Genomic DNA, 16852 nt, shown 5'->3' with positions numbered 1-16852 from the left:
CCACGTGAGAAAGATAACCCTACCTGCTCAGGTAGTGAGGGTGGTGGAAGGATCTGGAACATAAGATTGGTACTGGTGATGGGATTCTGTATATACTGATTGCATGTACCTGTGAGAGACATTCACACACTCTCTGCATCCCCCTCTACCATTCCTCTGCCAGCTCCACTGACCATATGCATCTCAGCCCAGGGCTCCAGATGTATATGTTGGGAATAAGAAAGGTAATAACCAGGAGAATCAAAAGAGAAGTATTTCTGAATTGTTAAATACTGTATTATTGGTGGTATTATTTTCTTATATCCACCACTACTCACAACATATATCCATGTTTTCTTGCCCTTAAGTCAAATAGTTCTCAGCTCACACAGAACCAAGCAATAGAAATCAGTGAGCTGTCCAGTCTATTCAAAGTAAAAATTCAGCCAAAGGTTCAGGTTGACTCAACCCCTCGTTTACCACAACAGTTAAATGAGAAGAACAAATGAATATGACACAGTCTATTCAAGCTCTCAACCACCGATTTCCATGTGGCCCTTTCTGAAAGATTTTAACCTGATGTAATGTATGTTCTTTATTCAATAACAGACCTCTTCCAGTGTTGTCTACAATCTAGACCAGCGATCAGCAAACTACAGCCCATGGACCATATGAACCTGTGCCAATTTTTGTAAATAAAGTTTTATTGGAACACAGCCCTGTCCATCTGTTTATGTATTGCCTATAGCTGCTTTCATGCCACAATGTCAATGTTGAGTCATTACAGCAGAGCCCACATGGCCCACAAAGCCTAAAGTATTTATTATCTGGCCCTTAACAAAAACATTTGCTGACTCCTGATCTAGACTCTTACAGAACTCATAATCAGCATGCTATACTGCAGTGGAGATTAGCAAAAAAAAAAAAAATTGTGCTAAATTAATGGTTTTAACTCAAACTATGTAGCAGTTTGGCTATTTTCAAACAAGTGAATTTTATCGAATAAATATAAATATATAACAAAGTATAAAGGTGGAAATAAATAACTGACATTATTTCTAGGATGCATCTCCTATAGAAACAGGCCTTAGATCACCATTTTCATATCTTTAACTCTACAGAGCTAATACACAAGGAATTTGGACAACTAGTAGCCATATTCTAATTCATGTAAACTCATAGGGAGATACGGATTTAAAATATGGCTATTATCTCTTGACCTTGATAAGCAGAAATCAGTCCATTTTCAAACGGAAAGATCTACCAAGAAATTAGCAAAAAGGACATTCTCAACAACCATAGGAAGATAATTGGACTCGTATTTATAGACCTACAGAAATACTTTTTTTGGTAAAACATTTGCATTAATTTCAAGGATAGGGAATTAATTATTAAAAAATACTTTATTTCTGATTGCAAAAGGGGCTCAGTGTGGACATTTGCTCTTGAGTGGGTATGAAGTCTTAGTTATGCCAGATGAGTACGTTCTATAAATCTGCTCAGAACTTCATACCTACAGTTAATCTAATCACACACCCCATTACTCTTTCATGCTAATATGCATAAACATACCTTATTCTTGTTTAAAGCTGCATTGTGTTAAGTTATATTGGGTCTAGAAGAATTTCTTTACATTTCAGTTGTTCCCAATCTTTCTCTGTGTAAGTTATTTTTAACGTACTCATGACACAATTCACACTACCTTTTATTAGTTCTGCGTTGAATGAAAGTGGGTTGGTATTTGTTCCCTCTGCAAACTTGCTCTCTCTTGGTGTGGGGGCAGCCACCACTCAGTGACATGCAGAGGGCTACTTTCTGCTTACAGCTCATGACATACCTCTCACTCCCATATCACTGGCAAGTGCACTGGAGGCCCATAAAGCCATGAGGGCAAGTTTTAAAATCTCGGGTGCCTCTTTTGACAGACCACAGGCTAGAAAACAATGGTACTGGGAAAAATTCAGTGATTCTGATGTGTACTTTCGTCAATGCACAGAAGTTCAATGTCTGTTGATCCCACAGGAAAAGGCCAAAACTGCCAAAGATGAGAGTTACATGGGACTCTACGATGGGTTGATTTTGCAACAAATATTCACACGAGAATCTTAAACAGAGCCATGAAATTCAGTGGATTTCAGAACATCTTCATTGTAAAACCAGAGAAAGACCATACCACTCTCCTTCCTCCCTCCCCCTGCAGAGAGACCACAGGAGGTTCATTTTTGGGTCTGATGAATGGTTCAGAAGGTCTGAAGTAGATTAGGATGAGAGTTTACTCATTTGAATTCTATATTTGAGCTCCAGGCTCATCCAATTTGTCATGGTTCCTTTCTCCTTAAAGAAAAAAAAAAGTCAGTCATCGGTACATAAAGCAGCAAAGCAAAATTCTCTCCACACAGCAAACAATACCTTTAAAAGACAAAACCAAAAACTTAGAACCTGGAGATCACTTGTTCAGGGAAGATGTGCCATAGCCTACTTCAAGCAAAATCACAGGAAGTCTGTGAATTTAGTTTGACCAAGGCCGGCATTTTTACCCTAACCTCTCTTCTATTTCGAGACTCACTAAGATGCTCTCCTCTTTCAAAAATTTTAAATGAATTTCATCAAATACTGTTTTACTTAAAATCATCTAGCTCTGGCTTCTCAGGATGTCACCAGCATATTATATGGTAAGACCAGAGCTTGATATCACTGAACTAAAGGTACATGACATAATAATCCCAGATGTCACCGTCGAGAAGCCCTTTCATTAGCTGGAAGTCACACTACAGTGGCCACCAGGGAAACAGCCATGAGATGAAAAGGTACGGGTAGGAAAGGATCTCAATTATTTGCTGTCATGAGAACTCGTCAGGAGGCACATGGACATTTTGAGTGAAAGATGAAGCATCGCAAAGAACCTGGCACGCTGCAGTCAGAATTACTGAGCTCAGAGGATGGAAGGCTAGCATCACTGTACGCACTGCAAATTCCACACAGGTTTAGACAGAAGATCACAATCCCCCACCCCCATTTCACACACAACATGAGAGAATGTCTTCCAAGCTGCCATTCAGGGGATTTCGTCTAAACAAATGAGCACTGTCGACCTGGAATCCGGTAATTTCAACCGCAATCTAATTCAGATTGTTCTAGTTATCTTAAAAGGGAATGAGCTTCACGCTTTTGTTTTTAATGTTTCATGGATCTTCTATTGAAACAAAAAGAAAATCTGATTTTCAGTAAGAATCCTCTCCCAGTGGCTCATCTATTCATTCATTCATTCATTCATTCATTCATTCATTCATGTATGCATGTATGCTTCTACAGAGCATGTACCTCATAGGTACTGGCCTGGTCACCCACAGTCTTTTCGTTCTGGAACACTAAGCAGGTCTGTCCAACAAAGGCCTGCCTTCTAGCCACAGTTACACAGGCCAGGACCATGCTGCTGACTGGGCTGCCCCACACACTGAAGATGGCATTATGCATCCAGGATGGGCATCTGGCCTAACAGAATCCATCAGAGTCCACAGAAGACACAGGGGAGGAAGCCGGGGAGAGGGGGGTGACTCCTGACATCACGTTTAAGGTGCAATGGGTATATACTCTTTCCACCCCGGGACTCTGCGGTTAGGTGAACTGACATAAATTCTCATTTTGCTTCACATGAATTTGTCAGTCTTTGTCACATGACACTGAGTCCTGAACGCACAATGGCCTAACATCAATTTGATGGCAAAAATGGAAATTGGTTCAAATTCACCAAAAGAACACACCTTTATTTTGAAATATCCCAATATTTCAATGGAATAAACGATTTGTCTTCTGAGATTTTCTCCAAATAAAAAAGTCTGTAAGGTAAAAACATTATAACCTCTTGCTATGAGAAACTGAATTATGACTGGTACTTTTTAAAAGATAAATAAAGCAACCTAACACATTGGATTCACACTGATTTGATAAAGCCCCTTTTAATATCTCCTCATATACTGTAGATTATTTTTAATTACACTTTCATTTTAAGGTAATTATAGATCCAAATGTTGTCAGAAATAACACAGAGAGACACCATACACCCTTCACCCAGTGTTCTCCAATTACATGCTGCAAAACTACAGAACAATATCACGACCAGGATATCGACACTGATGCAGTCTGGCTATAGAACTCTTATGCTACGACAAAGATCCCTCCAGCTGCCCTTTTATAATCCCTCACCTCGCCCCTGCTTCCACCCCTAACCCCAGGCCACCACTAATCTACTCTCCATTTCTATACTTTTGTTATTTCAAGAATGGCATATGAATGGAGTCATGCAAGATATATTATTTGGGGATTGGCTTTTTTTTTTCATATAACTCAAGATAATTCCCAAAGACTCAAAGACTCATCCAAGCTACTGCATGCATTACTGGTTCTTTTTTTTTTTTTTCTTTTTTAATTGCTAAATACTGTTCTGTGGCATGGATATATTAGTTTGTTTAACCATTCACCTCCTGAAGGATATCTGGGTTGTTTCAAGTTGAAGCTATTATGAATAAAGGCTGCTATGAATATCTGCACACAGATTTTTGCGTGAATGTAAGTTTTCATTTGTCTGAGATAAATGCCCAAGGGTGTGATTGCTGGAACACAAAATAACTGCATGTACAGTTTTTATGAGAATCTGCCAAATGTTTTCCAGAATGGCTATACCATTTTACTTTTTAAATGTTTATTTATTTATTTTGAGAGAGAGACAGAGAGAGAGGGAGACAGAGAATCCCAAGCAGGCTCCTTGCTATCAGTGCAGAGCCTGACACAGGGCTCGAACTCAGAAACCATCAGATAATAACCTGAGCCATAATCTAGAGTTGGATGCTCACCCAACTGAGCCACCCAGGTGCCCTGAGAATGGCTATACTATTTTACATTTCTAACAGCCCCGTTTCTCCACATCCTGACTAGCATTTTGGGGCTTTATTTTTTTTAATTTTTAAAAAACTTTTTATTCTAGCCATTCTGATAAGAGTGTAGTGATATCTCATTGGGGTTTTAATCTGCATTTCCCCAGCTAATCATGTTGAATATCTTTGCATGTACTTACTTGCCATCTATCTACCCTCTTCAGTAAAATGTCTCTTCATGTCTTTTGACCATTTTCTAATCAGATTGTTTGTTCTTACTGTTGACTTTGGGTTATTTATGTATTCTCTATATACTCATTCTTTATCAGGTATGTGGCTTGCAAATATAACTGGAGAGGATATTTACAAGCCACATTCAGCCTTTCATCAGGGTCTTTCACACAGCAAAAGGTTTTTTTTCTAATTTTAATGAGAGAGATCTATTGTATCAAATTTTCCTTTTATGGATTGTGCTTTTGCTATCAATAGATTCTGAAGATGTTCTCCCATGTTTTTTTAAAGTGTCAAAGTTGTCCAGTTTACAGTGAAGTCTTTGATCCATTAAAGTTAAATTTTGTTTAAGTGGGGAGGTTTGGATCGAGGTGAAGTGTTTTTAACTGTTTTTTTTTATTTGTACATTTTTTGTTTATGGATGTTCAACTGCTCCAGCACCACTTATTAAGGGTAGTCTTTCTCCATTGGATTGTTTTTGCACCATTGTCAAAAATCAGTTGGGCATATCTGTGTGGGTGTATTTCTGTGTTCTTTCTTCTATTCCACTGATTTATATGCTTACTCCTTCATCAACACAACACTGTCATGATTACTGTAACTATATAATAGGCTTCAGTGTAGGGTAAATTGATTCTTCCTACTTTTATTCTTTCCATGATGGTTTTACTATTCTAGGTCCTGTGCATATGTAAAATTTAAAATACCCTTGTCTATGTCTACAAAAACCTTGCTGGAATTGATAGCAATTGCATTCAACTTACAGATCAATTAGAAAAGAACTAACATCTTTACTATATTGAGTCTTTCTATCTATGAACATGGTAAGTCTTTCCATTATTTAATTAGGCCTTTGATTTCTTTCAGGATCATTTTGTAATTTTTATCACACAGAACCTGCACGTGTTTTTTTTTTTTAACTTTATTTCTTTGGAACAATTGTAAATGGTATTGGTTTTTAAATTTCAGTTTCCATATGTTTATTGTTAGTATATAGAAATAGGATTGGTTTTGGGGTGTTGATCTTGTATATGTAACTTTGTCTAACTCATTTATTAGTTCAGGTTTTGCCTTTTTGGAAAAGTCTAGGGAATTTTCTACATATATAATCATGTCATCTGAAAATAGGGAGAGCTTAATTTTTTCTTTTCAGAACTGTATGCTGTTTAGTTGTTTTCCTAGTTTTATTGTACTGGCTAGAACCTACAACCCTATGTTGAGTAAGAGTGGTAAGTGTGGACATGCTTACATGTTCCCAATTGTAAGAGAAAAGGTAAGTTTGATATGAGCTGTAGGTTTTTGTAGATGGTCGATACCAATTGGAGGAAGTTACCTCTGTTCCTATTTTGATGAGAGGTTTTTGTTTTGTTTTGTTTTTTAATCATGAATGTGTGTTGGATTTTATCAAATGCTTTCTCTGAGTTAATTGCTATGATCATATGATTTTCCATCTCTGGCCTGTTTATATGGTGAACTACATTGATTGACACTGATGTCAAGCCAGCCTTGCATATCTGGAATAAATCCTACTTGGTGGTGGTATATTATTCTACAGATATAGATATATACATAGTTAGATTTGATGTGCTAAAATGTTGCTGAGGACTCTTGCTGTAAGTTCATGAGGGTTATGGTTGGTAGGTTTCTTTTTCTCATCGTGGAGTCTCCCCTGGAAGGTAACTATAGGTTTCTTTTTCTGCACCATTTTTGTCTGGATTATCAGGGAACCACTAGACTCATAAAATCAGTTGGAGGGATTTCCCTCCTCTTCTATTTTCTGGAAGAGATTCTGTAAAATTCATAGTAATTCTTTAAAGTATTTAGAATTGTCCAGTGAAACCATCTGGGACTTGAGATTTCTCTTTGGAAGTTTTAAATTATGAATTAAATTTAATTGTTTATAGGATTATTCAGGTTATCTATTACATCTTGGTTGGATCTTAGTAGCTTGCAGTTTTAAAGATTTGGTTCATTTCTCCTAAGTTGTCAAATTCATGAGTGTAAAGTTGTTTGTAATATTCCCTTATTAATAATTCTTAATCACTGCAGTTCTGTAGTGATATTCCCCATTTCATGCCTAATGTTGGTGATTTGTGATGTCTCTCCTTTTATTTATGTCAGTCTTTCTAGAGATTTATTAGTTTAAAAAAATTTTTTTTGAAGAACTGGATTTTGGTGTCATTGATTTTTCTCTGTGGTTTTCCTGTTTCAATTTAACTGATTTTTGCTCTTTATTATTTCCTTCCTTCTGTTTGCTCTGGGTTTAGTTTGGTCTCCTTTTTCTAATTTCTTGTGGTGTGAAGTTAGATTATTAATTTTTTTAATTTTTTTTAACGTTTATTTATTTTTGAGACAGAGAGAGACAGAGCATGAACAGGGGAGGGGCAGAGAGAGAGGGAAACACAGAATCTGAACAGGCTGCAGGTTCTGAGCAGTCAGCACAGAGCCCGACGCGGGGCTCAAACTCACGGACCGTGAGATCATGACCTGAGCCGAAGTTGGACGTTTAACCGACCAAGCCACCCAGGCGCCCCAGTTAGATTAATTTGAGGCTTTCCTCTTTTTAATGTAAGGATATAGTGCTGTAACTTTCCATATCATCACTTGATTGCTTTATGCCACATCTTTTGATATATTGCCTTTTCATTTTCATTTGGTTTTATATTTTTTAAATTTCCTTCAAGACTTCCATTTGGCCCATGGATTACTTAGTGGTATACTTAATTTCTAAGTGTTTGGAGATTTTTCTGTCGTCTTTCTGTTATTGATTTCTAGTTTGATTCCATTATAACAGAAAGCATGCTCTATATGATTTCAACTCTGCTAAAGTTATTAAGGTTTGTATTTCGACCCTGAGTATGTTTTATCTTGGTGAATGTTCCATGAGTGCCTGAAAAGAATGTGTATTCTGCTGCTGTTGGGTAGAGTGTTCTATAGATGTTATTTAGATCTTATCAGTCGGTCAGTTCTTCTATATCCTTGCCGACTTTCTTTTCAGTAGTCTATTAGTTACTGACTCTGAAGTGTACAAGTCCCCAGCTATAATTGTAGGTTTATCTATTTCTACTCTCAGTTCTATTAGTTTTTGCTTCATGTATTTTGAAACTCCGTATTTGAAACTCTGGTCCAAACACATCTAGCATTGTCATGTCTTCCTGGTGGATTGATTCTTTTATTATTATGTATTGTCCTTCTTTGTCTCTAGTAATAGTAATTTTCTTTGCTTTGAAAGTGGCTTTATCTGATATTGACAGAACCACTCCTGCTTTTTTTTAAATTAATATTTGCATGGTATATCTTTTCCATCCTTTTACTTTCAACATATCTATGTCATTGCATTTCAAGTGAAACTCTAATAGTTGGCATATGATTAGACTTTTTTTTAAATCCACTTGCCAACCTCTGTCTTTTAATCTGTGTGCTCAGACCATTTACATTTAAGATCATTAGTGATACGGCAGGGCTTAAGTCTGTCAATTTATCCTTTTTCCTGTTGTGTCTTATTTTTTACATTCCTATGAGTTACTTTTTAAGTACATTCCCCCCTCTATCCACAAGTAGAACATTCGTATGAAACTTGTCATAAGCTAAAATGGTGTAAAGAAAAGAAGCAATTACCAATAACTTATATGGAAACTTTTTTGAGTGTTCCCAGACCCAGAAATAATCTCCTAGGCTTTTCGGACACCTTAGGACACATCTTGCTAAGGGACACACAAAATAAACGGAGATAAAGCACAGATGCTCACAGACAAGGTTCAAAGCTCTGGAGGCTTCATGCAAAGTTGCAAAGTGTGATTCCTGGGGAAAGAGCTTGGCAGGACTGCTCTCACTGCTCAGGGTGCACCCTGCCTCTATAATAACTCACAGCAAAACAAATGCTGGATGCTATTTTTGCTTTTTGTCTTTCTTTATAAAAGTGAAAATCCTCTTCAGATATCTTTCGGTCAGCAAAAACAGGTGTTAATGTAGGTCTTTTATAAAAGCAAAACAGTGTAAAGTGAACTTTCAAAAGTGGAGGATACCTGTATACCTCTTTTCATTGTTTTCTTAATTGCTCTGGGTGTTGTAATACGAATATGTAATGTATCACTGTCGACTGATATCAGCACTTACCACTTTCAGAAAGATGTAGAAATCTTATTTCTAATTAGGTCCTTTTACCCTCCATACTTTAAAAATATAATCGGCTTAAGTGTTTCCTCAGCAACAGTGGCCTCTACATCAGATGATGCTATAATTTCTGCTTCAATTATCAAGTATGACCTAATAATCTCTTGATAATTAGGATACTCTATTACACTTATTCCTATTTTTACCCATTCCAATATCTGTCCTTTTTGAAGATTCAAGCCTCTTTCTGTTATTTCCCTTCTATTTAGGTAACTTCTCTAGCCATTTTTTTTCTGGGTAGGTTTGCTGGTAAAAAATTTTCATAGTTTTCTTTCATCTGCATATGTCTTTATTTCCTCTTCATTCATTAAACACATTTTCACTGAATACAGAGTCCTGGGTTGATGGTTGTTTTCCCTGAATACTTAAAAGATGCTATGCCACTTCCTTCTGGCCTCCATGATTTCATAGGAGAAGTCTGCTGTCATACAAATAGGTAATCTAAGCAATGTGCCCCTTCTCTCTGTGGCTATCAAGTTATTTCTTTTCCCCTTTTCTCATTATATTTATGATGTGCCCTGCCATGGAGTGACTTGGGTTTATCCTATTTGGAGTCTACTCAGCCTCTTGAATATGTCTGTTTATGCCTTTCACTAATTTTAGGAAGTTTGCAGCCAACATATCTAGTCTTAGTCTGCCTCTCCTCTGCTAGGACTTTTCTGCTATGAATGTTAGCTCTTCTGTTATCACTCCACATGTCCCTGAGACTCTGTTCATTTTCTTCCAGTTTATTTTCTCTCGGCTGTTCAAATTGGGTAATTTCTATCGATTTGTCCTGAAGTTTACTGATTTTGTCTTCTGTCATCTCCACTCTACTACTGAGCTGGTCCAGTGAGCTTTCTATTTTGGTGACTGTATTTTTCAGTTCTATAATTTCCATTTGGTTCTGGTTAATAACTTCTATTTCTTTGCTGAGTTTTTTTTTTCCGCTTGTTTCAAGAGAATTCCTAATTGCTTGTTGAAGCAATTTTATAATTTCAACATCTGATTCATGTCAACACTGGCTTCTGTTGATGGTCTTTTCTCATTCATGTTGTGATTTGCCTGGTGTGGGGAATGACTAGGGGTTTTCGACTGCTTTCTGGGCACGTTAGGTTTTATGTTACAAGACTCTGGATCCTATATAATCTTTTTCCTAGCAGCCAGTCTCTGTGTTGAGGTATAGCACAAGGGCCCAGTGGATGCGGGTGAGGTGGAAGGTCGATTCCTCGTCGAGCCCTGAAGGGGTGGAGGGCTGCCCACTACGGTCATCCCACTGGTGTTTGTGTGCAGTAGTAAAGGTATTGTCAAGGAGGTTTTCTGTTTGAGCCCCTTCCTGGCTGTTAGGCTAGAAGGAACAGGCTTTTCTTGAATTATTTTTTTTTAATTATTATTTTTGGTCTCTGCCTATTGTAGGTATGAGAGGGAGGGTCCTGGAGTGCTCCATTCAGACAGATGGTGGGAATCAACAAGAAAACCCAGGGAACTCAGCTCATGCATTTAAGTCCAGGAAGCTCATCTTCCTTTTTCACCTTCCAGAGTCTTCCTATTCTTGTTTACTGGGTTACCTCCAGGGTTTTTTAGTTGTAAGGGGAAGAATCTGATTGGAATGTGGCTGTTCCTCATTGGCAGAATTAGATGTCTAGATACATTTTTATATTCAAAACTGCTCCAGTCCAATGTGTGGAAATATTCACACATTTCCAAAGACAGTTTTAAATAAATGCTTAGCCTGCTTTATCTAACAATCTTTTTTGCCTTTCATAAGACTTCATACATCCAAATATCACACTGCTCCTTGTTTATTTGGGAAGCAATCTGAAGGGAGGCCTTGACCATTTTAAGCATCTTTTCTAAATTTTTATTTATTTATTTTAGACAGGGTGGGGGGCAGAGTGAGAGAGAAAGAATCTTAAGCAGGCTCCACACTCAGCACAGAGCCCAACGCAGGCTTGATCCCACAACTCTGGGATTATGACCTGAGCTGAAATCAGAAGTCGGACACACAACCGACGGAGCCACCCACGCACCCCAAGCATCTTTTCTATTTAATGTTGCAGGCACCATCACTGGACACCTATCTGAGGCTCTGGAGGATATTCCAAAGCTATAATATTGGGAATGGGGCAGAATCCAGACCCAGGCAATGGTCAAACAAGGGGAAGGTCCCTAGGAAAGTTTGGCTATAGGTTTAAATCATTCATTCCCTACGAAGTGACCATGAACAAACATTCCCTAGATACACCTGCTCTTTGAGCTACAATGCACTTCTTCTACCCTCCTAACATAAAGCCTACTACAGTGTTTCTTGCCCCTCAAATTGAAGCTTGGATATTAACTCTGGTATAATTTTTCCTTCTCACTCTGTGTTCTAGCTGGAATGAATTTCTCCTAATCCTCTGTTTTTCACCCCCTCAGAAATGCCACCTGCATCTAAGATGGCACCAATGCCACTCCCTGCCCACTTGAGCCACGAGGGGTCTCCCCAGCACAGGCACAGTGCCTCACAGAAACCTACCCTGGCAGTGCCCCTGAGCTACCTCGTGGGAATCTGCTCTCCAGGAGAGGAGCAGCCCGTCATGGCAAATACAACGAAACAACACAAGTAATGGCAGCTGTGTGTCCTAGGAGGTGTGATATTGTTGCTACACAGCTAATTTGACCTAAATTGTCACCCGGCCCTGTAGGGGGTGCTATGTGGTAGCTATAGTGGTCTGCACGCATAAGTTTAAAGATGGGTAAGGGGAAAAAGGATTTATTTTATAGAAACCTATTCTGGGCATTTTCCCAGAATGCTCCAATAGGAAGAGAAACTTTTACCCCATTTTCCAAGGCCCTCCTTTAACACATCCTTCATTTGTTCCAATGCTCAGAGCACTGAACACACAGCAGTGAACAGACATCATCCCTGTCCACATAAAGCTTACCTTCTAACCTGGGAGACAAGTTAACCCCATAGATACCCCAATGATTATTTAATCAACTGTAGGAAGAGCAACAACAGATTTAACAAGTGGGTTCAATTTTCTTTGAAATCTCAGCAAAAGCTGTTTTCTTTCAATGGTTTCAACATAGGTATCAAGCATGACTCAGGACGTACATAAAGCAAGAAAAAGTAAATCAATGCAATTATTTCAGAACTACTGAGCTTCTGAACTCAATGTAATTATTTTACTGCCATGATTAAAGGCAATACATTTGATGAGTTCCTAAAAAGTAGAATAGAATTAGCAGCAGCCACTACCGTGAGGGAGAGTAGGCCATGCCATGACCCCTGATGCACCTGCCCGGCCACAGACCCTACCTCCTTGTTTGTCCTGTCAGCTTGCACCAATGTCCCGTTCAGGCAAGGTTCCACATAGTGAAGCTCCTCATTATACTGCAAAGAGACGAAATAGCCAAGAGAACACAATTAACCATTTTAGTGGTACCAAATAACTTAAGGATACATGCCAACAAACAAAAAAGCAACATAACTAGGGGTTCGATTCGTTCACATAGGTGACTTTCTCAATCGGTGCCCCTATATAAAATTGTGCTTAAGTGCCCAATATTCTTTCCTTGTTTGAGGAAGGAAGTTCTAGAGCATGTGCTGATATATGGCAGTGTTTAGGGTGTATACAGTTAACTGACATTCCTTCAGGAGTGGCTCCGTGGCCATGACTGACAGTGCATGATCCAGGTGGGATCTAAAGAGCATCCCAGACTTGGGCAGATATAGTTCCAGCTCCTGTCTTTGGTTTTACGGAGCCAAAGGACCCGTGTGTGGGTCACACGTGAGTGACAACAGAATCGAGGAAAGGAGAGGACCTTGATATTCCCTGGTCACTCTGGGAGGCTCTGCGGGTATGGGTCAGAGCACTGCTCATGAGCAGTGACACCACCTTCCACACAGGCCAATGCCGACCTTCCAATTATTTCTTATCCCAGAATACCCAGAATATGACCATTTGTTTTTGTCCAAACTCACAACTAGGGAGTGGAAATTTGAGTGCTCTCATCTTCGCTTCTCTCATCAAGCATGATTCTCTGCACTATGGCGAGGCTGGGTCCTTCTAAAACACAAATTGGATCATGCTGCATCCCGCCAATCCCATTCACACTTTCCACTGCTCTGCAAATCAGCCTTCCCAGGGTACGGTAGGGCTCTGGACACTTGGCCCTATTGACCTTCCCAACTTCACTCATTCATTATCCCTCCCTAGAGACTTGGCACTGGCAGCCCTAACTCCCTTCCTGTCCTCTGATATATCCCATCTTGTCCTCCCACACAGGGCCCTCTGCCTGGAGCCTTGCTCTGGCATCTCCCAGCTGATTCCCATTCATCCTCTGGATCAGCTCATTCCTGCCTCCTCTGGGAAGCAGCCTGTGGTGTAGGTGAGGCTCCTCTCCTGTAAACTCCCAAATCCTAACAGCCTGGTGCCTGGATCCCTCACCACAGGTGGGGCCACACTGTAAGGGTCCATATCCGGTTCCTCAGTATGTCCCCTAGTGACAACGACAGGGGTGGGCCCACAGTAGGTGCCCAAGTACAACGTGTTCAAATGAGTATCATCATGTTTCCACTGCAGCAACCAAAAACCCAGCCCAGAGCTCCAGAGGAAGGGAACCAGAACCACCTCTCACAGGCCCAGCTCTCAAGCAAAGTCTGGCTAAGGGGTTTGGACTTTAAGTGTGTGGAGTGAGGACCATGGAGGGCTATGCACAGGGAAGTGGGGGAAATAAAGAGATGAGCTTGGGCCCACCGCTTCTGGACACACTACAGGGACAGACTGAAGAGGGCCAGAACTACAGTTGCTACAACAGTGACAGAGATTATCCTGTTTCAGTGCCGAGGTGCTTGCTAATAAGCAAGTAGGAGCAGTGATAATACTGATATATGCAACTCACTGTTACTGAGCCCTGACTCCACCTGGGCACAGACTAGACTTCATTCACGGGACACCTCAACCTCATGCGGTAAGCCCTTCCAATTACTCCCCCTTCACAGATGGGGAAACCGGGGCAAACCAAGGATGGCCAACTTGCCCAAAGTCCCTGGGGAGTATACAAGGGGTGCAGTCCTAATTCAAACCCAGGTAGTTTGACTTTATAGCTACTGATCTGAGGACCTCAAAGCCCCCAATTTCTCTTCTCTGGCCCCCAAGATTCTATGCTATCAGTCTGACTTTTGCTCCCTCTTTAATCTTGGTTCTTAGTCACAGAAAAGCACTTGAAAAATTGTCACTCAATGGTCATAGAGCTTAGATCTCCTCTGAGGAGGCATGGACTAAAAAAAAAACAAAAACACATTTACACAGTTCTGAAATTAGCCCTTGACAAATGGGACCATGACTTTCAGTCCACAAATGGAACATCATCTGAGGATCCAGGAAGCAATTCACAGTCCAACGTTCTCAGTCCATATTGGACTGAGGTGGGCAGTTGTTGAAAAAAAGCAGCTATTTCCCTGTCCTCTGTCTCCCTTGCTGACTGAGTTGGTTGAGAGTGACAAGATACCCATTCCTAAAGCCTGAAGCAAAACGAGACTTAGCCAATCACATCTATCCCATCCTCCTCTGCTGAAAGCATGCTTTCCTAGCTTGTCTTGAAGCTAGAGATGGTCCCTTGATTCATTCCCAGCCAACTAAACATAAGGGTTCATTTTCTGGAAAGTTTAATGAGTTTTTTTCTTGCCATTATGGGAAAACTCTCCTCTACCCAATGCCTTCCTTCTCTCCTTCCTTCCCACTTGGGATGCCATTGTGGGGTTGTAGCAGTCATTGTGCAACAATGGGGGTGACAAGATTAAGAATGGAGAGCAAAGGTCAGGAAGATGGAGCCAATGTGGGTCCTTGAGGACACTGTTGAAGCATCATACCAAACCTGCAGCTGCCCTGCTCCACATCTCTTCCGTGAGATTATGAGATGCCTATATGCTAAAGCAGCCTTTATTCAGGTGTCCTATACCTTGCAGTCCCAAACTTCCCAGTTCCATTTTCCACGTAAATTTTAAACTTCATCTACATTCTGCCTAATATATATCATCAATATTGATTCCTGGGGTTGTGTACTCTGAGGCGGGAGTCAGGACACTTGGGTCCACATCCTGCCCTGCCATATACTCCCTGTGTGGCCTTGGGAAAGTCACTGAACCTTGGGTCCCAGATTCGTATGCATAAGAAGGTGCTAATTCATCTTCTGTTTACCCTCCAGGGGTTCCTGTGAGGATCCAGTGAGGCAACAGACCTGAAACAGCTTGGCTAGTGTAAAGGTCCGTACATGTGGGGGGCTGCAGAGGGGGCTGGAAAGTAAAGAAGACCAAGATGTTCTTGCCCTCATCAGGGAGGAACATGTGCAGTAATCAAAACCATGCTCGCCATCGCTGTGTGAGCTGTGGCCACAGTGGAGGAATCTGCTCTTCTGAACCCCCGCCAGCTTGTTAGTGGCATCATCCAAGCTTGCAGTTGACTAATTTCCCTTGACTGCATCAGGATAAAGCTATGCTGAGCAATCTGGTGTGTATCACCAAAGGGAGCTGGGCTCAGCCGTCCGTGTGAGGGAACGGTGCACACCAGGCAGCTGTGCCAAGGAGGCCCATGGGCCGTGCGTGCTCACCATGCTCGCCGCACTACCCACTGCTCCTCCCTAGGGGAACGCCAAGGGCGCCCTGTATGTGAAACTGCTTCCACGCTCCCAGCAGCTCGCCGTTTGGAAACCTTCCAGTTCCTACAGTTTAATGGATGTTCTCTGGATTTCTACTTTGTGAAACGATGATGTGGGATGGCCAGATCAATTCACAACTGAAGATCTGGTCAACTCCAGCCCTAAGATCCAACGGCCTGATAAACAGCTCTCCTTCGTCCCTACTTAAACAATCAGACAGCATTAGTCTAAAAAAGAGACGGATGCAGTGTGCACCGTCGTCACTGGCCAGGTAGAATTCTCTTCTGCCATTTGCTTTTGCACCCTCCCACTGCTAGGAATGAACCCTAGAGAGGCGCTCAGCCATCTCTCTCTCTCCCCCCAAAGTGGGTAGTCCTTCCTGTAAATCTCGGGGAAATGGGAAGAGTCTCTTAGCACGGTGGGAGAGAGCTGAGGCAGCCCCGGAGATGGTCAAGCCAGTCCACCAACTACGTACTAAGAAGGTAGACAAAGAATTTTCACCCCTTAAAGAGCTAGGACCGCCACATGGTCACATCTGTTTCTTTCTCCCTTTCTCCTTCCTTGTTGGCTCTCCTCTTCTGATTCACACACGGGTAGAGCAGTAGAGCCAAAGCAACAGAGGCAGACAGCCCCGAGTTCAAATCCTGGCTCTGCCACACACCAGCCGGGTGACCTTGGCCAAGGCTTCTCAGCTCTCTGAGTCTCAGTATTTGTGTTGGGGAAATGGGAATTGTAACTGGATTTCCCCCTGTGAACTCACTGTGAGGATGAAAAGAGGTAAGTGGGTGAAGAGTCAACACAGAACTCAGCATATAAGAAAGAGGAGGATGGCATCTGGATGCACAAGCACAAGGAACCAAGAAAATATATACGTGAGTGTCATGTGTGCTACTAGAGAGAAAGACCAACAGATGTGGCCTCCAACTGGAGCTGACATTTGCTGAGTAGGAAGGGGGTGTTGAGGACAGGGGTCA

General features: G+C 41.0%; 1 protein-coding gene across 1 annotated transcript in view; it reads right to left on the bottom strand.

Annotated features, from left to right (window-relative positions):
- CACNA2D3 (calcium voltage-gated channel auxiliary subunit alpha2delta 3) overlaps nt 1-16852 on the bottom strand; it is an 865909-nt gene that overhangs the window by 441969 nt on the left and 407088 nt on the right. Inside the window, exon 9 of the mRNA XM_047850751.1 lies at nt 12538-12612. Within this exon, the coding sequence (XP_047706707.1) occupies nt 12538-12612 (75 nt within the window). The remainder of the gene's footprint in view (nt 1-12537; nt 12613-16852) is intronic.

The sequence above is a fragment of the Prionailurus viverrinus genome, chromosome A2 (genome assembly GCF_022837055.1).
Source record: "Prionailurus viverrinus isolate Anna chromosome A2, UM_Priviv_1.0, whole genome shotgun sequence".
Classification (NCBI taxonomy): domain Eukaryota; kingdom Metazoa; phylum Chordata; class Mammalia; order Carnivora; family Felidae; genus Prionailurus; species Prionailurus viverrinus.
Note: the sequence above shows the minus strand (reverse complement) of the source record. Positions and strands in the feature narration are given on the sequence as shown.